The 24214-nt window shown below is 44.4% G+C and overlaps 2 protein-coding genes across 3 annotated transcripts in view; one reads left to right on the top strand and one right to left on the bottom strand.

Annotated features, from left to right (window-relative positions):
* The window catches only part of LOC126533778 (tubulin-specific chaperone E-like), a 30479-nt gene extending 15654 nt beyond the window's left edge, over positions 1 to 14825 (bottom strand). Inside the window, exons 1-7 of one of the 2 annotated variants that reach the window (XM_050180975.3) lie at positions 14493 to 14825; positions 13160 to 13279; positions 11233 to 11317; positions 9001 to 9207; positions 7203 to 7391; positions 5059 to 5161; positions 1568 to 1743 (exon numbers count right to left, since the gene is read on the bottom strand). In XM_050180975.3, coding sequence (XP_050036932.1) covers positions 1568 to 1743; positions 5059 to 5161; positions 7203 to 7391; positions 9001 to 9207; positions 11233 to 11317; positions 13160 to 13259 — 860 coding nt within the window. In that variant the 5' untranslated portion in view covers positions 13260 to 13279; positions 14493 to 14825. The other variant, XM_055072324.2, reaches the window with a different exon arrangement.
* A 199-nt stretch (positions 14826 to 15024) lies between these two features.
* On the top strand, positions 15025 to 24214 carry mRpS10 (mitochondrial ribosomal protein S10). Its single transcript, XM_050181881.3, has 6 exons — positions 15025 to 15332; positions 15671 to 15832; positions 16541 to 16722; positions 18526 to 18634; positions 21851 to 21940; positions 24000 to 24214. The coding sequence occupies exons 1-6, from the start codon at positions 15303 to 15305 to the stop codon at positions 24090 to 24092; spliced, it is 666 nt and encodes a 221-aa protein (XP_050037838.1). The 5' UTR covers positions 15025 to 15302; the 3' UTR covers positions 24093 to 24214.

Genomic DNA, 24214 nt, shown 5'->3' with positions numbered 1-24214 from the left:
TCTGCTGATACAAGAGTATCTGCTGATACAAGAGTACCTGCTGATACAAGAGTACCTGCTGATACAAGAGTATCTGCTGATACAAGAGCAACAAGAAAAGCCAATCTGGGCAGCGCAGATCCTTACAGTATTAGTGCAGTAGAGTTCTACTAATCAACACCATTATCTTCCATTAAACTACACCAAACAGCAAGAACAGGAATAATAAGACCAACTTGTCTTCCTTACGGAGGCCACAGTTGAGTCATACATTAAATTTTCTTTTAAATCTTTATTTTCCAAATTGTGGGGTTGAAAGCATGTATATGTATGAAGTTTATATGCTTATTTAGAATATAAGCCACATTTTAGTTTATCTCACTTGGTACCAATTTTATGCAAGCTTACTTTACTCAATGTTCTGGAAAAACAAGCAGAAAAGCATTTTCTCAGATTTTCCTAAGCGGGGTATCGATGGCTAGTGCACGATTCAAGAAATCCAATAAGATCTAACCTTATTTCTCTGTCTACTTTAGAACAAGAGTAGCAAGACTTCAAAGTTGGCACTAAAGTGGTAGTGTTAACTCAAGTTTCTGGGACTATTCTTTGAATGCACTAGTCATTGATACCCCAGTTTAGCAAAATCTGAGGAAACTATTTTTTGAAAGCTCTTCCGCAAAATTAAGTAAAGAAAATGTTAATAATATTACAACTAAATTAGACAACAAATATTGATTTCACATTTAAAATAACCACTTAAAATTACATATATCTACAAGTCTTAAGCACCGTAACTTGGAGAACAAACATCACAGTAGACTTCCGTCAATTTGACTCTGGTTAATTCGATTTTGCAGTTATTCGATCCCGACTGAAGGTCCCAGCCAGCACCCATAAATTTCTATGGTCCCTAACTTCCCTTATTTTGATCTCAAAAGTTGCCTTCTCCAATCAATTCAAACTTGCTTAGTCAGTTTTACCGCAATACAGCCTTGTTATGTGGTGAGGCATACCAAAAATGAAAAGGGGTTACTGTTATGGGACATAGCATGCGTTTCTTAATTATACTGGCATGCAAGTGCTATCTCCAGGCACAGTATTAACACTGAGATGCCTAACAAGCATACTGGCCGTCATTCAGAACCGTTTCTGACGTTGCTGCGGTGGTTCGAGCCCTCGTTTTGCACGCCAAGCGTGTCTCGTATATGAGACTGCCCTAGTAGGTGTTCCTTAATTATATGCACGCACGAACGCGCTGCACACCGAGAAGCGGAGAAAAATCATCTGTGTTTTGGGAAACCTAGTGAAAATGAATGCAGTAAGATGAAAAAAACTCAGAAAGTCGAGGGGACATTTACAGCCAACAAAAGAGCGTGGGTCTATCTAAAACTCCGAAATAATTCCTGGCTACTGGCCTGCATGCAATGCGTAACTCAAGCTCAAAAATTGGGCATCATGGCCCCTTTAATGAATAATTGCCTTTAAATGGAGCACACAAGCAGCAGTACACCTGGAACAGCAAAGACGACCCAGGCTTAATGGCCATTCAAGTGCAAGGACTGGAATTTAAACAGGCACACTAGCTCACCTTGGCAAACGTCCCAGATGGCAGACAGTCTCCCAGGAGGAGAGAGGGTTGTCCTGTAGTGAGAGGCATTCGAGCTGCTGAAACAGCGTCTCGGGTGGCGGCCGCAGAACACTGATGCCGTTCAGGGACAGAACCAAGTTCCTGACCCAGGGCCACATCTCTGCACACTGCAGGGCCTGCAGCAGGACAAGGACGTTTCCAACTATGACATTCTACTGTTCCCGCAACCTCAAAAAAAAAAAAACAGTGAAATTCATTGAAATGACACTGCACAGATGTCTGGCTTCTAGCAATCAGCTTCTTTAGGGTCAAGAATGTTCGTACAGTTGACTCACGTTGTTTCAATCTTGACAGCATCAACAAAATTTATCTAATTATCTAGCGAGCTGTATTAGAAGCATAAAAATATCCAAACACACCACACTGCTTCCCTCGACAGTATTTAACTGAGCCTAATGCGCCCTCGAATTAAAGGGTCCCTGAAACAGTTCGGACAAATTCTGTAGATGCGAAGGGTACAGCTACAGTAAAACATTTGAGCCACAACTTAAGTAAAGCGTCTCACATTAAGAGAGCTACGGACAATTAAAAGTTACCGTCCTCCCTAGCCATGCTTTTTCTCTTCAACTCATTCACCAAGTGATAGGGGCTAAGCTCTGCCTTCACTAGGCTCTGCGTCATGATGTGACGTCGTGCTCTCTGCTTCCGGTTGTCTTATACCCCTGTCAAGCGGGCAAGTGCACTTATGGCGAGTGCACTCGGTTTTTAAGTGCACTTTCTCAAATCTTAACGTCGCAGTGGAGTATACTCTCAGACGAGTGCACTCAAGTCGGAGTACGTTCACGGAACGCACTTTGCTGGCCGAGTGTGTAGCCTCGCCGCCAACGGTTTGAAGGAGTGCCTAGCTGGCCTAGCCTCGCCGCCAACGCTTTCAACGACGCAAAATGTAATGCATAGAAAAAGGACACAGAAGTTCATTTCAGCTATTGAACAGCTTTTAACAATATAACTTGTGTTTAGCAAGAAGCGAAACAGCACGATAAAGAAACGAATTTATCATGTACGCAACTAACGGCGCCAGAATGATGCGGCACTGCGGCGCCGCCATGTTCATTCAGTTCGTGTTTATTTTGGTGTGAAAGCGTGCTGACCACGCCGGTCGTGCTTTGCGCCGTGTGCGTGGCATTTTGCAGTGTAGCTAAATATCGAACTCGCCGTCTTTGCGCCGCTTTGGGTGACCGCTCTTAGAAGCTCGCTGTCGTCTGTCCTCTGAAATTGTGCGCCGAGTGTGTCGTGAATATGGCAGCTCAAAATGAGGATCAACTGCCGCCTCGCTGCACGCTGCCATGTTGTTTTGGATTTGCTAGGCATTCGTCTTGGCCAGCATTGACTTGCAACACACTTATAATAAAAACATCTTCGTTTTTAGTTGAGACAAATAGATGAAGTTTGTTTTTGTATATAATTCTATTTAACACAATCGCTTTTTAGCAGCTTTCTCTTGTTAATTTATATCTTTAAAAAACGCGCTCTTAGTCTGTCGCCATTTTTTTTTACTGCGAGTGCACTCTGTTTTCCCGTTAAAAAGCACGTTGCCTAAAGTGTGACTCAAGGTCCCGAAGTGCACTCCCCGTAAGTGTACTTAACTTGCCCGTTCGACAGGAGTATTAGAGCCAGCACGCGAAGCCTTTCCGACCTCTCCGCCAGCCGTCTGGCCGTCGATACAAAGCGAGAGCTATCAAATCAGCGCACATTGCAAGCATTCTGTTGCAGCACCGAGCATGTGTGCTATTCTGGTAACAACAGGCAAGCTGGGCATTTTGACGGATGGGTGGAGGCGTAACCTAAAGCCCCTTCATACTACTATTGATGTGATAAAAAAGTTTAAGTGTAAACATGCGCGAGTGACCTGATTGGTCTACATGGTCCAGCCGCCTGGTGGCAGAGAGCTTACCAGGCCAACCACAGAGTTAATATTTCTGTAACTAAGTGCAAAACATTTCAAACATTTGAAAATACAGCCTTGTTCACGATTATGCTCCTTCGAAAAGTTTACACCAGCAGCAAAGTAGAATACACTTGGTTACTGCTATATTAGCTCTGTGTTTGGTTGAGCTGTGCGCCACCGGGTGGCTGCATTGTGCGGATCATTCACGTCTGCGCCTTTGCTCATCCCGTAAAACACACAGGCTTATGCTTGCGTCTACCCAAATACTGGACGTGCTAAACTATGTTGTGCTAGTAATCCTTCGGCTTGAAGCGACGGCCGCAAACGCGTAAATGCTGGTGCCAATCGGACGCCAACAACCAGCACTGCAGTCACTCCACTCGCATTTTGCCTTGCAGAGGGACATGATGTCACAGCTTGACGTGTTGCCAATCGCTACGTTTTCAACACAGATCAAGACCAATACAGACCGCACAGCTCGTGTCAACACGGAGCATGTTGTAACACAATCAGACAAAATTTGCTCTGTGCCGAGTGCTATAGTGAGAAATTCTCCTTGTGCATTCTCTTTCTGTCACTTTCTTTTTCGTAGAAACAAATTAACTAGCATTCCAGCTATCACGAACAACATTTCTTCACCATAAAGTTGGAAAAATTATTGAAGACACGCTTTGGGCAGCCAATCGGATAGCACAAGTTACTGACACCATATGGCCACCAAACATCACATAGCCTAGGGAAACCCCAGGGAAGTAGTGCCACTGTGATTGGCAGCGATGTAGGTTTTTAAAACCTTATAATAAGTTTCACGCTTTATGCGAAGTGCTTAAATCTGTCAGTGATCAGAACAGCCAACCGTAACGACTCAGTACGTTTGTACCACATCGTCAAAATTGTTTCAGCGTCCCTTTAAATGCACACTTAGTTTTTATGGTTTCATAGTGCAAAACAATAGGCAACCAAATGTAATGTGCATCAGATTTTATAACATAAAAATTTAGCATGCCTCCAATTCCCTGAATCTGTAAATTACAAATCAGATTAAACCTGAATAAACTGAGATTTACACTTTTCAGATAGCATAGATATAGAGAAGCCTCCATGCAAATTTTTATGTTTGAAACACAAGTGTATGTGTAATGAAAAACTAGTAAACATAGATGTTCTTTTATGCCAAAGCTTTTAAATATGCCACCCAACCACCACTCACTGAAAGTGTAACATGACTGAGAATGTGCAACTCCACGAAGCGACCTGCAAGATGAGTCGTTGCCTGTAGCTGCCCGCAGTGAGCTGAAAGATCTCTGAGGCAATGTGCTGTGTCATATCTGCCAGCCACCAGGTGCATGCGTCGTCTGCTTAGGTTCCACTTAAAGGCTGCTTATAAGAAAATTTGACAATTACCAGTCCTGCAGCTTCACCAACATTGGTTCAGTAGTACATACTACACATTTATTACCAATTTAGCTAAAGGGAAATTTCATTTCAGATGGCCTTCAAGGCTTTGCTATCCATGAAATGGGGAAATGCAGAGATCACCCACCTGGTCCCAGCTGTAGCCAACACCTCGCAGGACCATCTGCCTGACGGACCGGAAGTAGTCCCGAAGTTCTGCAGGCTCCTTTGGTATCTCCAGCATGTTCTTGCTGCAACAGAGAACAACAACTTGACTCGAGGGTGTGAAACGGTATGGGGAAAATGAAGCAAGATGGTGCATAATAATTGACGAGGCCAGGTGCATGCCGTAGTCACATGCGGGTGCGACATGAAATGGGCCACATCTACCACTACACCCCGTTTCGTAATTAGCAGGCAGTGATTCGCAAGCTATGCATGTAATGTGGTGATAGAAGTCTCAATCTGCGTGGTACTCAGCGCAGTTGTTTTCAATGTGGGATGCTCTCAGCCGAATAGCTGGCATGGGCAATTAAGAGCAGTTAGTTTGCAGAGCTCCAATGCGATGGTGCTATCGACCCTGATGCCACACGACACCATAGGACGCCTTTTGAGTGCAGCCGAACGCCTGAATGCCTCCATGTTATACTGTATTTACTCGCATAATTTGCGTAGTTCTTTTTCGCAATTTTAGAGCTCCGAAAAGGGGGTGCGCAAATTACACGGAGATTTCGTGAACACATCCGAAATGACGATCAATATGTAGTAATGCATGCGGTATATACATTAAAAAGGAAATAAACTATAGCACAAACGAAGGGTACTTGCTTATTTAACAGAATTAGCACGTACTTTGACCAGCCAGATTCGGCCATGCATGTTCTAGTCAGAATCACTGGTCGAGAGGTCCGACTGGGAATTACTGTCGCGGCCGCTGTCACCGCCCTCCCAAAGCGCATCGTCCTCGGTTCCGTCGTTGGGATGCGAGACTCTCGCGCATCCCCTGATAAGTTGTTTTCCCGCATAGCTCCCGTCTCCTGCAACCCGGCTTCGCCGCGTGGCCTGATGCCCGCGGCAGTCGGTCTGGTTGAAGCGCAGTACGAGAGATGCCGCGAGTGTTGTGCTGCTAACACCGCCTAACGGCGGAGTTACTTGGGCCCGGAAAGGAGAAGGCTCTTTCTCTCTGGTTCGGGAACAGCAAGTGGCGCGGACGCTGCGCGTGTGCACCGATCCATGCTTCTGCGAGACCGTCTCACAAGGCCTCATTCGAACGCGCGACCGTTCGTGTGACCGTACACACGAACGACCAGGCATTGGTGTCCAGCATGGGGCGAACACATTCGCTCGTTATCCGGTCGCAGTGAGTCTGGCTTCCTAGATTTGTCGAGCGCCCATTGGCATGTTTTGGGGATAGCAACTTGGCTAGCAGTCATTGATCTATGAAAGGTGCAATAAATGCCCTTGTGATTGTTTGCACTACTGTGTTGTTGTTCCTTTGTCCCAAGAGCACGGGTGAGAACTCTCAGAACCCACGGAACTGACGCAATAAATTTTTTTAACAGGCACCACAATTTTTCACTATTTAGCTGCGGTGCCCGACATCTATATGCTTAAAAATAAAGCAGGACTTATCATCATTATCATTTGCCTGTGAGGGAGAAGTCCCGGCAGTCTAGTAATTGTCGCAGTGGTTCTGCCTTCCGGTCCACTTTTGTATGCGCATGTTAAAGTGTGATGTGATTGCTGTTGGAGAGTATGTCGCAGAGGTAACACCAGCAACGTGCTTCAATATACTTACAATGTTGCATTGCATAGAAGTTATTCAGAGGCCAACAATGGTAACCCAACGACGCTGCTGACCGAAGTGACAAATTTTTGACAGTGCATCAGAGGGTGCATTCGATGTCTTAAGAGTGAAGTGCTATAAATGCCAGTCTCCTGTGCCTAAAAGGAGCGTTGGTTCGAGTTTTACTCTGCTACAATTTGCAGCTCTTAAAAATGTTGTTTGCAGAAATTTAGAGCCTTACGACGTTTTGCAATGGTTGTACAAGCATGTGTAATGACGTTTCAACATGGTGACCAAGTTAATGAAGTTGCACAGGTGCACCTTATATATACCTATTTTTTCTTCTAAAGTCGCGAAAAAGAGGAGGCGCAACTTACACATATGAAAATACGGTTCATTGTTTTTCTGGAGTAGATAACAGTGCCACTGGGGAGTCTTAATAAATCAAGCTGGACCGAAAAATTAGCCTGCATTTGTAGACACGAGAAGGAGCCTATTGTGCCTACCTGAGGTGCAGCTCTGACAAGTACGGCAGCTGACGGGTGATCTGCGCCACCTGTTCCCATGACGACAGCATGGTGTGGGTGAGCACCAGGCAGTGCAGCTTGGGCACCAGGCTCGCCAGCTCACCATCGTTGCCAGGCCGGTCCACGGGCATATTTGCGAGGACCACCTCGCGTATAGTCTCGCCACGGCTGCAAACCAAACCATCGCAACGTGCAGAGCATGAAATAGCATGTTCCCAACCTATTCCGGTGTAAATTCACAGGGAAGAAAAAAATACCAAAACAAGAATGCAAACGAGTCCAGCACTGTCCTGTGGTGGCAAATATGCTGCGCAATCTAGCAGGTACCTTAAGGAGGCCCTGAACTATGTTTTATCAAAGTCGAGAAGTGCACTTGGGAGTTGAAATAGACTATTTCAGAAATAAAAAAGAAAAGTACTTCAATGCATTCAGCAGATTAGGCATTATTGGCAATCAAACGTCCCCTACACAGGGCTTCCTCTCGTTCCTCAATCGATTGCACTGTGAAGGCTACGGCGGAGCGAACCATGCGCACAATGCTCCACCTATTGAATGTCATCGTGGTGTGTAGTTCCAATTTGATTTTGGATGTTCATGTAGATGCCACTATTTCCGATTTTGGTGCCTTTGCCGTGCGGTTGTCCTCCGCGAGCTACGGTGCACTCCGTCAGAGTACTCATTGCAGCACCTTGCAGTGGACGTAGTACCTACGCCACGTAGCAGACTGCAGCTACGTGCAACTGTGGTGTCTATGCACACCGTTTGCTCTGTGAACGGGCTTGAGCGAGGGCTCACGCTCATTTGCTCCAGTCTGGCCTCACTACATGGTGTGGACTGGCTTTGTCCTGCACCGGCTTGACTAACAGATAGAAGCCACATTCAACTTGGGCATTTCGGAGCATTCTCAATAGCTCAAGAGAAAGTGAAGTCTGCAAAGGCATTTACACAGAGGGGGCTAGGAGTGAGCACGCAGTGGGAAGCATGCGTGTGGTCTGATCTTGGTGATCTTGGTGGTCTGGTCATGGTGAATTCAGCATGCAACACGGGAATGCCACAGAAGTGGGTTGCATGTTCTTTTTGCTCTTGCTGTTCACATTGCTTGCCAAATTTTCTGCTTTGGACACAGCGTGTTTTTACAGTTCCAGTGTAATTCCCGATTTGGTGAGCTCACAGCTCTCACGCACTTTTTTTTTTTTCAGTTCTTACATGACACACGCAGTGTGTCAATGCAAAAGATGTGTCAATAGATTTTGCTGCATACAGACAGTATATGGACAAGCACTTCAGGGATCAACATAACAGTACATCTCATGAAGTCATATTCAGGTGGGGCTTGCGGACAAAGGCAGATGAATACAGTTATGACCCTGCAGGCCTTCACCCCCCCCCCTTTTCCACCACCTTTAACAGTATTTCATCGTCCTCACAACCACAAATAAAGGACACCAATGACAAGGCCTGCACATAAATTTTTACGTGCAGGTTTCTACATAATGCCACGCATCAGCCACTTTTTTTTTTTTTTACACAAATGAAAAAAGAAGAGTTATACTGGCTTTATTACTAATGAGGTGAACCTTTTAATACGTTTGCCATACTGTAGTCTCGACTACAACCACTGCATATGCTTCAAGTGCACTAGACTATGCAGGCTGAGACAACCAAGGTCACAGCTCACTAAGATATTTGGGATTGCTATCAAACTAACAATCAAAGACTACGTCTAAGCATAATTGCGCACTCCTGGAACTACCCCACCCCTGCTCGGTCCACACACCTGAGAATGGCAGTGATCTTCTCGGGGCCGACAAACTCAACATTCCGGTTCCGCGTGAACTCCAAGAGCAGCACGTCTTTGTCTTCACTGAGGCTGGGTGCCTCTATATCGGATAGAGATGAGAAGTACTTCTCGCGCACCGCATCGGCGACGCTCAGCGTCCGCTCCACCTTCTGCGGACGAATGAACGACCCGCCCGTCTCCGACCTGTGTACCGACAAGAGTTCAACACGAGCCCTTAGCTACAGATATACGTTTCTTAGTCACACATATTCAGCTTAAACCAGCATTGCTTCTTGTTGAGAAAAATCTGCATGCTTGAACATGCAAATTTCTCTACTGGGCCACATACTAGCTGCACAAAGTATTAGTCCAAGAATTTTGTATGCACTCTATGTATTTCTTCTGTCTTATAAGTAAACCTTATTTTTAACTGACTGAGGCAGAAATAAATTTTTTTGTAAATTTTGGTTGGTGGCAAAAAATTTACATATGTACAGTGCTCACGGAATGAAACGCGTCATATTAGGGCTAAGTAATGCGCATACTTTCGCTTCAACCGGCTGCAGTTCGTGTCACATCGACGTAATTCTGGCGCGTACACTTCCATCGGAGTCCTCGTCACCTTTGGTGACCAAATTCCTAGCGACATGACATGGTGCTCTCGCCTACTTTGCACATATGTAGTGTTGTACTAAATGCTCCGTGTCCTATTTCAATCCGTGAGCACTGTACATACTCGAAATATTGTTGGCCCCTATGGCCATTACGGTTAGTGTCAGGTGGCACCTCCGTTTCACTTCTGTATTTATTTGCGCTCACCACTTTTTATTTGTCAATCAAAGAAAAATGAGCTTTACTAATACAACTGAAGAAATACATACAGTATATACAAAATACTTGGACGTAGCTTATGCATCTGTATGTGGTCCAATTACACATGGATAAAACGTGAACAGGTTTTCTCAACAAGAAACAACACTGTTGCAATTAAAAAAAGAATGATTGAAGAGACAGAGGGCTAATACGTTTGACTGGACATGCAAAATTGATTACAAGCAAGGCCAAATCATCTGGTAACTTTCATTTCAACTAGCACTGTGTTCCAAGTTATTGTGCCAAAAAACTATAATAATCACTCCCCATAAACAGTGCTACAATTAGGAAGATTTAAATTAACATTACTTGCTTGCCTGGACATTGGACATCCGCTCACATTCATATGGCAACAATTATTAGTTCTTTTGACTCTCAATGTGTCCAGCCATGAGCCATGCCGAAAGCTGTCATCATCATGCCACCATGACAATCATAAGATGTATTCTGTTGAGGACGCAAAATAAAAAAAAAAAGTGTTCATAGATTAATCTCATTATGTGCCTAAGCTTTTTTTTTTTTTTCCAGTAACACATTACCATCTGAACTGACCATCTCAAGTTGTACCATTCACCCTGAAGAACATATCTTTTCCTCATAGAAAAAGTACCAAACGGCTTTCTTTATGACCTGAAATACTTCAAAAACATGTTTCAAGAACAAAGAGATCTCTAAAACCCTTGTATGCCAAATAATAATTATTTACAATTATGAACTGCTTGGAACCTTGTGAAAAAGATTGTTCGGATTGTAGTGTTCCTCTACTGATGCTGCGCAAACTACTGCGTACAACTAGCAGGTATGTTAGTGTTCAAAACACAAAATGAGTTTTCTCACACCACCTAAACCAGATCATGGCTTTCTTACAAATATTTTTTCCCATTTCTGTTCCATTTCAGGTAGCAGAAGACACAATGGCACAACCGCGTCGGGATCACTAGCTGCCACCTAGTGTGAAAAAAAAAAAAAAAAGGAAGCACAGACGATAGAACGGCTGCTGCCAATCTAAGTTATAAAAAAAAAAAACCTTTGGTGGACTCTTTTTGTTATGAGCCATACAGAAAGTAGCGAAATGCACGACAAGGTGTGCTCATTATAAGCCAAAACGTGGCAATTTTACATGACGAGCTGAGGCCATCGAAATCCTTAAGGGGTTGCGGCACAATTCAGTACAAAGGACAAACATCTCCACCATACTAAGAATGGTATTCAATGTGTAAAATTTTTTAAGAACTTCCTTTTTCAGTTCCGAAGACTACCACAAGACACAAGAGGGCTTAACGTATGCACTGAGGCCTTATATGGAACTATATTCAAAGCACTTGTAACATCTTTCAATTAAACTTGCCGTCACACCTTGTGTGAAAGTACTGGACACCATTGTGGCATCCATTGTGCTTGCCACGGTATGGGTCTTCCCATTCAATGCCCAGCCACGTGCCTGCAATCGTGACAGAAATAATGTGCACAAAATTACAAGGTATCATCATTTTCAATGACAATGGCACACTACCAGTAATGATGTAATTGCAACCTACATTAGCACAATTTATGATGGCACCAATTGCAATAGTACAAGGCTGCTTCTTTTTGCATATGGAATGAGGATCTCGCATAACGAATTCCTAAAAAATTGCGGGGTTCTACGTGCCAAAACCGCGATCTGATTACCAGGCACACCGCAGTGTTGTAAATCTAAATCTAAGTACACTGGTGTTCTTGCATTTTGCCCCCATCGAAATGCAGTCACGGTGGCTGGGATGTGATCCCGTGACCTCGTGCTTAGAAGCGCAGCCCCAAAGCCACTAAGTAACCATGGCGGGTGCATAACGAACTCCTAGGGTAGCACAGAAATGTTATGACAACACAACACATGATCGTCCAGCACTTTTGAAACAATGCATGAATCGCACGAAGGTTAAAGTGGTACTTACTAAATTCCTTGGCTGGAAAACGGCAAGAAAGCAAGGACACAGCAAAGCAGAACTTAGTCCTTAATGACGTGTTGCTGAGTGAGTTAACTCGCTGCACTTTTTTTCTCTCGCTTCTGGATTTCTTAGTTCTTCCAAGGAATAGCTCCAATGAACAAGGAGGACAACACAGGACATCAGTACACTAAGCACAAAATGCTGAAGCGAATGCCTCATTTAAAGATTGTTTGAGGCTTGACTTAAGTGTCGCTGTTGAAAAGTGAAATTAGATAACTCTTCCTCTTTCTGGGTGCTTTGCAGATCACAGAGGACGAAAGTCAACACAGGAAAAACACATATTACAGGAAGCGAAACAGTCAGGATCCCAAGAGTGTAAATTGCACAGAAGTGAAGGCACCTAATTTGCACGCAATATGGTGAGCAGTGCTTTTCTAGGAAAGCAACCATTTGCAACCAGTCACTTTGCAGCCAACCTGGTCGCGCGACCACTGTCAGGTGCCGTTGTAAATGAGCCTTTACCTCCAAGGCAAGTTTTCCAAAATGCACAGAAAGTATTAGAAAAAAGGATGGAATAATAGTGAAACCATGATTGAGATCGATGACATGCTGCTTGTGGTGAAGCACACCCTTATCAATTTAGCAGTTGTAAGTTTTCACACTCAGCAACCATTTTTGTGCTTAGCATATCTCGCTAGCAAAAAAAAAATTAAAAGTGAAGAAATAAATAAAAGAGCTGTAGTCACGACTGCAAATCACAATACGCAGTGTGTACATTCCTTGGCTTGGCTGTGCCACTAGGAGAAAATGGTGTAAAAACAGCAACTCAGAAGCTGTACATTGTATCACAAAAAAGTAAAGGCCAGTTGGCCCTTCTTTTTTTATTTTTTTGTAATAAGGCATACATTACTGAGTCGACATCGGTGCCAAAGTTACACTGTCAAGGGGGTATACAAATGCTACTGCTGTTGAGCCGGCCAAATTCCTCTATTCTAGTGAAAATCTGCCACATCCAATCTAATTGTGGGCTACTCTATCCAAAAATAACTCGGTGACAAACATTTAACATGCGAAACTGCTGCAGTATTAGTGATTCAAATGATCCTTGATGTGTGCGTCGACGACAGCAATCAATCTCTGCAACCCATACCAGTGTCACAAATGCAATGCCTTGCTTTACAATCCTGTGGAAGCTGACAGATGACGCATATATAAACTTCGATCCAAGAGACTCGTATGCCCCTTCTCTGTGATGCACACGACAGTTGGGAGACCCATCGAAATGAGACCTGTTGTTCGGCGTGTTTCACATGAAAGAAAACGAAACAGCAAACAAGAAGGCAGCGCTCTCTTACCCTTAGTGTCCACTACCGGTCCGCAGTAGCGTACCACGCCGTAGTGACGGTCACAAGAAACGCGCGTTCCCACGGCCACCTCTTCGAGCTGCTCGCCCATGATCCGAGTTTAGCGCGCATCTGAAATAAACACACGCGCGCGCGCCGAACCATGTGGCGTGAAATGGGTCACGCCGAGGTTTACTTTACTGTGTTATACTCGGTACGCTCCCAGCGCGAAAATTTCCACCGCTCTGTGAAACAGGCTTAGGGAGGGGGGCAAGGGATCCGAGTGCCCCAGAGGCGCCGCGCCCAAGACCTTCGCAAAAACCGCTTCCCATATCTTGACTATCTCACTGCCGCAACTAAAACCGCACGACACAGCTGTCCCTGAAAATATTCCGCGTTATGCGCGTGTACACATATATAAGTTAATAATGAAACTTAGTACGCAAGTGGTGTTCCAGGAAGATGAGGTTGATCACAGGACGCATTCAGGAAGGTGATGTGGTGACAAGGCGCATTACTAAAGTAATACGCCGCGTTTACAGTAACAGGCGTGCCACATGTGGTAAATATCGAATGGAAGGATGGCTTTTGCAAGCAAACACTGCCGTCTAAGGCCAGAAATTAACAAGAAAAAAAAATTGCCTCACAAGACATTTCAATCGCTGCAGTACCAACACTTCCGTATTTACTACGCAATGCGGGTGCTGGCGCAGGTTGGCACGCGGGTTGCAGTGAAGCATGACGCACGACAGTCAATACAACTCACGGCGTGCGATCGAAATCACGACAGTTTGAAAGTATCAAGAAATTAGCAAACCAAAAAAAAGGGCGGGGGTAGCACTCAAACCATGAATCAGCTACAACCGAAAGCACGCGATACGAGCATATGACATGGACACAAGTATTTTCGAAAATCGTAAAAGTCATACAGACGACCTGGCATCCGTGCTCACAAAACAGCGTGGGCGTGCGATAGCGTAGGTGAAATTGGAGATCGGGTACATTTTAGTTTAACGCACAACATTGAGAACGCCTACAAAGCAGATGGAAAGGGACAAGCGCACGTGAAAGCAAGGGCCAGGCAGACGCCAACGAAAGTAAACGAGAGGCACCAACGGCGGGGGCAACCTACATTTTTCCCATGGAAAGCGTCCAAAATATCGCGCGACACTCTGGGTTAGCGGAGCGCCGTGTCAACTCGCCGCTCGGGACACTTTCGTCCCGGAACAGCCAGCTCAAGAAAGCTTTGTGGGCGCACAACAACACGCGAAAAGATCAAGCTCTTTGTTGTGCAAAGCGGCGATTAAGCAACGCATCGCACGGTACACGAAGATGTACTACGCACAGAGTGTAATCCACGGGCTGGGTGAAGGTCGCGGAGCACTTGCGACTACGCTTGCTTCGGTCCTCTTCCGAGTCTGAAGTTTTCACTCCTCTGCTCCGATGGCCTAAAATATCACTATAGCCTCACGTTGTGAGGGGCAGCGGCTTTAGGCAGTCTATCCCTGCACGATGTTGTCTTCCGCGATAACGCATTACACTACAGCGCGAGAATACACCTTTCACTCCAAGAACAAAGAGACTGTTTACAAGGTGCAGTGCTACGAAGAAAACATCCAAAACAGCTGAGCCAAAATTTTGACGGAAGTGGAAGTGGCTGGATGGATAGGGGGATGGATGTTATGAGCGTCCCCTTTGGAACGGGGCGGTGGGTTGCGCTTCCAAGCTCTTGAAAGGAATGAGCTTCCTTTTGAGTTATCATAAAGTGTTTCTTTCCTGTTCGTTTTTTCCTCTTAAGTAGTTACTCATGGCAGGTTTCTTTTCCATTGCTGCTTGCTATAGCTTTGCGCAGCCATCGCGACCTCTGTTAGCTTAGCGGCGCTATCCTCTGGAGCAAAAGCTGCCAGCGCGCGCAAACCTCTAATATTTTTATTCAAAGCTAATATTTTTATTCAAGCGCTTGCCTCACGATAGTTCTTGCGTGGACTTTACATAGAAGTCTAGCAGCTTATTCGCACGGTTTTCCCTTTCTCTGTGGTTTTCCGGTTCCGCTGAGTTTGTTTGATGGCGTCTGCATCCTCTGCCGTGCACGGTTTGAGCACGTGCGTTGTTGTGATGCGTTCGTGAATTACGCGGGATTAAACTCTCCGGCACTATGTGTTCCAAGGTTTTCTCTGTCGGCAGGGTACGTGCGTTAGCGTCTGCTCGCTGAAACATGCAACTCTGTGTCAGCGAATTGCCGAGCGTGCTTACCGTACTTAGCGTTGCCATCCGCTAGTTCCCAACTTCAGCATGCGTTTTAGCGACAGGAGTTTTGTATTAGACCAAGGAAAACAAAGGCAGATGTCCTTTCATAGAGTTTCAGAAAGTTGGTGTCGCCTGCATGAAACTAGACAGCTTGTCTTCGCAATTAAGACGTTCGCAACTTTAGTTACTGTCGAATGTCTGTGTCCCATACGAATATTAACTTGCCTACACTGGCGCCTCATACTAATTAGTTTTTGTTTATTTTTAATATTCCAGGTCCTGACCAGCGGTGTGAGGAGCAGTTTATGGTCTGACGTCCTTACCGCGAGTACTGTTCGATGTGTGTTGCCGGCGCAGCGGTTTCGATTGAGCGGTCTGCTCACCGCACCTCAAGTACGACTATGTTCACAAATCACGGCTAACCAGGCAGCTGGACAGGTAAGCATCTGTGAGTTAACGGCGCTTAGATTGCGAGGTATTAAATTTTAATTTGATAAGGCTGGGGCGTTTCAATCTTCCATAATTAGTTTTTGTATAATTGCACCAAGTGATTGCACCAACTCCATCATTAAAGATATTCCATGTCAGCTGAATTACTTGAAGAAGCAAAATTACTTGCACGACAAATCGTGGTTTGGTGTTAGCTAATTAGCAAAGTTACTCAAGTTCTTGTTCACTTTAGGGCACACGTTCCACCGCAGAACTAAAGCCCAGCAGTATAATGTTGCATATAATTAAGCGGAAATTCTGTGCTTGGCACGAGTTACATATATATACGCATATGGATATACATGTATAGGCCATAGATGTATGCATATGCATGTTTATGTCTGTATGTGTGCCTATGTAAGATGCATTGTAATCAACAGTGTATCAGTTTGTACTATTTTCCCTCAATGGCCATTATGCCAACGTGTGTCAATTCTCTCAAGCTGTTAATTCAGCTTTTTGCCCAATCTTTACCTGCTCTCCTGCACCATTGTTGAAAATAAAATTCAGTTGTGAAAAATACAACCTCAACATCTGTGTCATGAAAATGCATTGACGTAGCAGTTGACACTTGTCAGAACGGCATTTATCTGCAGTGCTTCTGCCAAATCCAATCAGTTGGCCAATGTCTTGGCTGTCTCCGTGGTCTGATTCCAGGATCCTGCCTTGCCTGTGTCAGAAGTTCAGTCAGAGGTCACTGCAGAAGACAGCAGTGAACCTGACAAGCTCTACAAGAGAATTGAGCTTGAAGTCAGAGGTCACGACCCTGCAGTCCTTGAGAGCTACAAGTGGTATGCATTGGAGACTGCAAAGCTTCTGGACATCAGCGTCTCAAGGACGTGAGTTCTTCCTTCTTAGATTGTTGACCTAAAGCAGCTCTGTTAGCTCATTTACATTAATGATGTCATTGGCAAGATAAGCTTGTTGGCCCATGAAAGGTTCCCCTAGCTGCATGGTCATGCTGTTATAAGTGCCCACCCACCATGAACACCTTTTCTTGTAGTTTGTGTAAGCTTAGTATATACCTACATGAGCTCATTTTCTCACAAAGTAAGGACAGTGCTCGAACAGAAACACTAGCCGAAAGGATGAATGGGATGGATAGAACGCTTTATTGGGCGTACTCGTGCCCAGAAAGCAAAGCAACACTTAGCTGACAAGTAGCAACGAGCATGGTCACCAATCGCCCAGTTGAATTGCAATGTCTTGAACCTTGCGCCACACATCATTATTAAGAATTACAGTGCTAGGGCCTGGCTGCCGTTTATGCGTCCATCACACATTTTGCAGCAGTGGGTGATGTCCGCATTAGCTCAAAAATAACATTTGCGACAGGTGTACCATCTGATTAGGAAGGGCCCATCACTGTGAAGGTGGCGACAACATTCACGAGTGTTCGGTACAGCTAGTGTGTCTTGTGCGAAGTGATTGCATGATAACAGTAAGAGTAAATGTTGCATGCATGGCATTAGGTTCCTCAGTCTGTGTGCACTTCGCAGTGAGAAGCCATTTGCTTTACAGAAATTGTTTTGTTTGAGTACAATATCATCTAGGCATTCGTTAGTAGTTTGTTATGCCTGCATGACCAATGCTTGGTAGCAGTTAAGCCTTTGATGTTTCATCAGTGGTTAATAGCTGTTCAGGATTGCTGGGACCTTTCTCCTGGAATTTGAAGCTCCCAATTCTAGCATGCATCATGAAATTAAAGTACCAAACTGTAAAATTCTGTACCAGACTAATGCAGCCTACCCAGCCCCCACTCCCCCTCTCTCCCTCCCACTTTCTGACTTCAGTCAAGTGGTTGCCTCACCTGAAAAAAATTTATGGCTACGCCACTGACCCATTGGCTACCAAATACTACAAACGCTGTGTGGACATTCATTCCAGTTATTTTTCAGCTGCACACACACTACGCAGTATTCTGCTGTGGGCTCTTTAAGTAATGCTCTACTGTAATGAACACTGAAAAAAGGCAAACAAATAAGTTTTATTTACAAGCTCTTTTCAATTTACAACTGCAACTGCTAATCACATTAATTTTTGTATGGAAAAGCTTGAAATACTCAGGCATGCGGAGAGCTGCACTACGCTTTTCACCCTCTCCCTGTTGTTGGTTCTTTTCTCTCTTTTTGCATTGCACACTCTGCACCATCTCGATAGATTTTGCTTGCCGGGGTTCAGCAGAATCTGACACGAGAAATGCACCCACTGCTCTGCTTCAAGGCGCATAGGTGTCGCAGTGCACATTACGCATGCTCAAGCACTCTACAAATATCAACCAAATATTTAAAAAAGAAATCCTGAAGCTGGACACCCAGCACCGTCTATTGACCTTTCTAAACTTGTCCAGCTTATTTATTGGTCACTAGAGCGTCTGCAGATAGCTGTATCAACAATACCGCCCATTCGGTATTTCGGAGGCTTTGACAGCCAAAGGCTTAACATGTTCCTACCTAGACACAAAGTGCCGACGATTGTTGACGAGAAGCATTGGCCATGCATTTGAGCTATATCACTTGCAGCAACACCTGAATGGTGTTCAGCATTTCTGGGACAAGGTGTGCTGTGTTGTATTTTTGGGGACGTTGCTACAGCGTGTAAGTGCAGTGAAAGTCAGATGTGCTTCTCTGTCTCCTCTCCAGGTGGCAGCCAAACAAGGTGAACGAGAGGTGGACACTGCTTAAGGCCCCGTTCGGCAAGAAGAAGCACATGGTCCAGTACGAGATGAGGACATACTTTCAAGTCATTGAGGTATTCCCTCGCCCTGTGCTAGGTTGTTCTGTTGCTGTATGCACTTAGCTGCATTGGCGTTTTACTTGGGCTTGCTGCAATTGCAAAGTGGCCATGGCAGGTTGTGTATTTCATTCTTATCCATAGACGCCACATTCTGATGGAGGCGGATTGCAAGAACTCTTCTCTGACAAGCTTTTGGTGCACGTTTACCCCATGCGTTCCAATTTAGTTTAGAGCCCCTCAGTGCAACATCTTTTTGAGTCCCTGTGTTGCTTTGCGACAGTAAGTCCACTTGCTCACATGCGCACACACTCGTTATAATCGCTGAATGGTTATTCTACTTGGAATCTGTTTTATTTGCTTAACAATAACTCTGATGTTCCGTGCAATACTAGCAGCAGCAAAGGTGTTGGTAATAGCATCATATATGAGGGCCAGCACACTACAGTCTGTCACTTCCCTCTGTGTGAACTGGTGTACCAACTAGTTCTTGGTGGGGGAGGGGGGGAAGGCAAGCTACAAGCCTCCATAATCACCCTCTCTCTCTCTCTCTCTCTCTCTCTCTCTCTCTCTCTCTCTCTCTCTATATATATATATATATATATATATATATATATATATATATATATATTTATTTATTTATATATACGAGGTGATCGTTTTTAAGTTTTACAGAATTTTCAAAAATGACGTGGTGCTGGCATAATTCTTGTCCTTGAGCTGGAATATTCAAAGAGGCTGACATTACTTGCACAAGAAATCTAAACACATATTCAACTATGTAACGGAAATTCGCTAATGAACTGCTGAAAAGAAAAATGAAAGACAGCAAATTGGCAGCGAGCAGCCAAGTGTGTGCGAGCGGTGATAGAAATACAGAAGGGCGAAAGATAAGCGGAGCACGTGGCACAGAGTCAGGCACGGCTAGTGAGCTGCCACTGTATAAAGCTAGTGCCAGCAACGGTGCCGACACAGCCTCGGTGCCTTCTTCCTGGTGTTTTCAAAGCCGAGATTTTGAACACTTTAATAATAAATGGTGAAAAAAACATGGGTTGAAACCACAGGCAGAAAAAATTTAGACTTAACCAATATTTCAGAGTTTGAGCTAACGGTGATTTACTTTGTGTGTGTGTTTGTGTGTGTGTGTAAGGAAAGTGCAGCCGAGTACAACAAAAGACTTGGTGGGGCAATGAAATTAGGAAATTCACAGGCACAAGTTAAAATCGGTTGGCACAGGACAGAGGTAGTAATTGGAGATTGCAGGGAGAGGGTTCATCCTGCAGTGGACATAACATAGGCTGATGATGATGAGGCTGATAATATATCAGTGGCATTTCAATGACAGGGCCAGTGACATTTATATTTACAATTAACAGCTCTGATTAGCAAACACATATGATGAACCATTAGGGACCAGTAAATTATAATACTCTATCTGGACTCGTCCTCCCGCCGTCAAGTTTAAAACACCTATGCTAATTTTGTGTTTTGAAACTTGATTAGCCAGCCCTAAGGAACTCGGGATGATGCAAGTGGTGCAAGCTAAAACTCGTGTTGAAGGAAACTGTTCAGCAGCAGCCTCCTTGGCGATGCAGGTGTGCAAGGTGCGTCACGACGAGGCACACAAAACAATCCTTGTAGCTCAAGCAGTAGATACATAATAATAAAAAAAAAACTTTACTTTCGTAACTGCTATTCTGACAGAAAACCTTGCCCCAGTTTCTCTCTCTCTTTTCTTTACTTGCCAGTCTGCAGTTGATACCGCCTGCTTTCGAAAATGAGGGGAGAGGGGTGCAAGTGTCCTCTTTTGGTAAACACGTATGTGTTTGTGTGTCTGTTTGTGCTGTTCTGTAACCATCAGTGCAAATTGCTGAGCTCAACTTCCTGTGTTGGATGACTTCTCATGTGACCTACAAAGCTTAAATAAAACACTAATGCATAGGGTATGTCTGGAAACCACACTATCTAGCTGTGCCTGGCTTTGTTTCCCATGTCACTGTGCCTGGCTTTGTTTCCCATGTCACCACACATCGACTGACATACTGTCTTGCGGACTTTAAATTTTGTTTATATTTCTTTTTCTCTCTTGACGTGTAGCTTATGGCGCACGCAGCTGCCTCATTTTAGGTCTGCTAATTCATCTTTGTGCTGCTACATGCCTCTTTATAGCTTCTGGATTGTCTCGCCACAATTATGTGCAACTGCGGGCATTGTCTCGTGAATGCATTCTAGATTGTAACAGAAACTGAACCAGCATCTGCAGTGAAATAGAAATGGGCTAGAGTGCATTCAGCAAACACTACTCAATTGTGAATTGCAGCTTACCAGTCAACATTGTCAGAATGTTGGAAGACACTGCTGACAATTTCTGGTACACAACATACAGATTCCCAAAATTTGCATCACTAAGGTGTTTCATGCAGAGGCCAAGTAGTTGAAAGCAAATTCCGACCCAGAAGATGTGAGCTTAAGCCGAATGTCTGAGGGACCACCAATTTCTCTTGCTGCTACTGCGTAGTATCTTAGGATGAGTATCCACAGGGGCCCAGTTCGCAAGCAGGAAATCTGCAGTAAAATAGAAATAGAGTGCATTTGGCAAACACTCCTAAATTGTGAATTGCGGCTTACCAGTTTTCTACCAAAACTCAGAAGGTAACAATAAAACTTGAAAGGGAAGCTGAGGACTGTACAGTAAGCGACAGAATGAAAAGTGGCATGTGAAATGTTAAAGAGACAGGAGGGTGGCGGTATGGGTTACACAGCAAGTGCAAGAGCTCATATTCTAGTTCAGACTAAGAGGAAGAGGTGCAGTTAGTTGGGCAAGTCAGGTAACGCATAGAGCAGGTAATGAATGGTCTGTTAGTACAGCAGAATGGGTGGCAGATGATTTTCTGGTGGAATAAAAAGAGAATATTTGCAGGCATGAGATGGAATCGACTGAAGTAAGATTAGGGTGCCTGGACATTGTTGGGAGAGGGCATCGTCCTTCTGTGGACTTTAATAGGGTTATAATGATGCAGCTACACACATACAGATGTGTTTGCTTACTTTGGCTTTCTGCACGCATGACATCACGTGCAACACACAACCTTGAAATTGACTCAATCGTCATCTCTGTTGTAACCTGTGCACATGGTACAATTTGTCAACCCACTCTTTGTTAGATTGTGTTTCTTGGTGCCTCCTTAATAGCTTACCTGACTGACACCTTGTTTCCTCCCATGTTGGCTCCAGCTCAAGCATCTGACAGGCTCCACAGCAGACACCTACCTCGAATACGTCCAGAGGAATCTTCCAGAAGGAGTTGCCATGAAGGTCACAAAGGTGAGATGTCTCTTCAACTGGTGCTCATCTTTGTGGCAGCTTTGGACACACCAAGCACCAAATGTTGCCACACATGTGTGCCATTGGGAGAACCTGCATTTCCATGTGGCAATCTACACATGCATGCAGTTGTAAATTAATGTTGGGTAGTTCAGGCAACAATCATTGGCACTGTATCTGTACAAGAGTGAGTGACCATTGCGTCTACTCCATGGCATGAAACAGAACAATTCTATCTGCCTTGAGTGCAGATGGCCGCACTATTGAGTACAAGGTAGCTATATATGTAGCACCACACTGCATGAATAAGCATAATGACCATGGCAGTTACTGTCTGGGAAGTCCTCAACTGGCATACATGTTCTGATGTGGCAAGCGCCCCCCCCCTCCCCCTTATGCACTATTCTTCATTACAGTTATGCAGAGGTGATCATCAATCAATGGACTTGCTTGTGATAATGGTGATATGTGGGTGTTTCTGGTGCAAGTGATGAATTGCTGGTGTGACAGACTTTAGTAGTGATTGAAGGGACGCTACAGTGAAAAGCTAAATCAGTTTAGAGTGATAAAGGATTCTTTGGAAACTCTATTGTCATTGATATTGCAGTAATAGGTAGATCATTAAAAGAGGAAAATCTAGGTCTTTGCATGTTTTGGCGGCGTTGGCTCAATTCCAGAGTTTGCGATGTTCAGTCTTTGGCTCCTTTAGACTAGATATAGTCCATTTTTTACCCAAAAATAAGTAGACTCCAGCAGACTCCATCAAAAACCGTGACGTCATGGCAAGCTGGTGCGGGAAATTCAAGGTGGCGGTGCCACCTGTCGCTTTTCTTTTTGTGCCTTTTTCTGGCTTGCCAAGTGTATTGTCGCAGTAAGAGTGTCGTTTTTGGTATTGTAGAAGGATAACTTACTAATACAGGATACATAAACAAGGACAACGAAGGGCAATGAATGTTGCCGGAGCCAACATTTCAAGGAAACCTATCTTCATCAGGGACTCTAGCAGCCGTTTCTCACCTTGTCTCCCATGCCGCACTGTCAGTCTCCTTGTGCAGCATGTTCGGCTTGTTTCCTCATCTAGCTAGACATTCGTCGTACACCTGAAGTTTAGGCCTGCACATCAACATCATGGATAGGAATAAAATGTGATCAGGGAAGTTAAACATTCATTCCAAGTGAGAAAAGCAATAGTGAGCACTGATTAATTAGTGCTTCCACCTGCTGCTGGATACAGGATAGATCATAATTTTTTTAGTTAATTTCTTGCTCAGCTGATCCACTCTGTTTGAATAGTCAGACAAAATTTCAGTGCACATGCAGTAAAATTTCAAAGCTCCTTTCATTGGGAAAATGTGGATGTTGAAGTCACATTTTGAATTCTGGGTAGTTCACAGAAAGCAGAAGTTGGGAAGCAGCGCTATGTTGTGTTTTAATCGAGCAATTTCACCATGGCGAGTGTTATGTGATGTGGCCCTGTCGGCACCATTATGACAGTAGTCTTCGTGGCTTTCCCACTGTACGTTGGGTTCAAGGCGACCTCGACTGGAATGCCAAGGTCAATGCCATTGTATATTTTTTTTTCAGTGAATTTTAGGGGGAAGTTAAGGGGTATATCTCTTCAACCCCACTCCTATTGCTGGATTTCTTTAAATTCTCAGCTTCCTGCATTTTGACCTCGAGGGCTAAGCAGGTTTCTCATGGTGCAGTCATGCATCTTACCACGTCTTACCACATTTGCCCTTCAGCCCTAGGGAGGTGTAATGAAATTCCTTGTGAAATAAGTCAATTGCTTTGCTTGATGATGCATACTGGAGAGGTGAAGTCTGCTTTTAGAATGCTGTAATATGCCCACCAATTATTTTCCTGTAGCAGGTTGTATAATGTAGACAGCAGTGTAGGTGCAAGGTTCATATTCATGGCCTGCTGCTCAATGAAGCACTCTTTTTATTTGAGTTCCTAAGAAAAGATTATATCACAACTGAGATCACTCGTCATTGTCGTGCCTCTTTCAAATCTTGCATCGTTAATGAAATGTGTCTTTTTCATTTTCTCTTACTAGACCACACTGGAAAGGCTGCCAAGTTATATAAGGCCTCCAGCACATGAAACCAGTGATGCCAGACCAGCATTGCAAGAAGATGCCTCGAAATGAGGAGTTAGTTCTTGTGTAGTAACAAACTAAAAGAAAAAGGCAATTGGGGCACCCTTTTGGAATCTAGTGAATGAAAGGTGAATTATCTCACAAATAAAATAAAGCCATGTTTGCAAGCAGCA

This window comes from Dermacentor andersoni, chromosome 7, assembly GCF_023375885.2.
Source record: "Dermacentor andersoni chromosome 7, qqDerAnde1_hic_scaffold, whole genome shotgun sequence".
NCBI classification, from domain to species: domain Eukaryota; kingdom Metazoa; phylum Arthropoda; class Arachnida; order Ixodida; family Ixodidae; genus Dermacentor; species Dermacentor andersoni.
The sequence above is the reverse complement of the archived record's forward strand: the minus strand, read 5'-3'. Positions and strand labels throughout refer to the sequence as shown.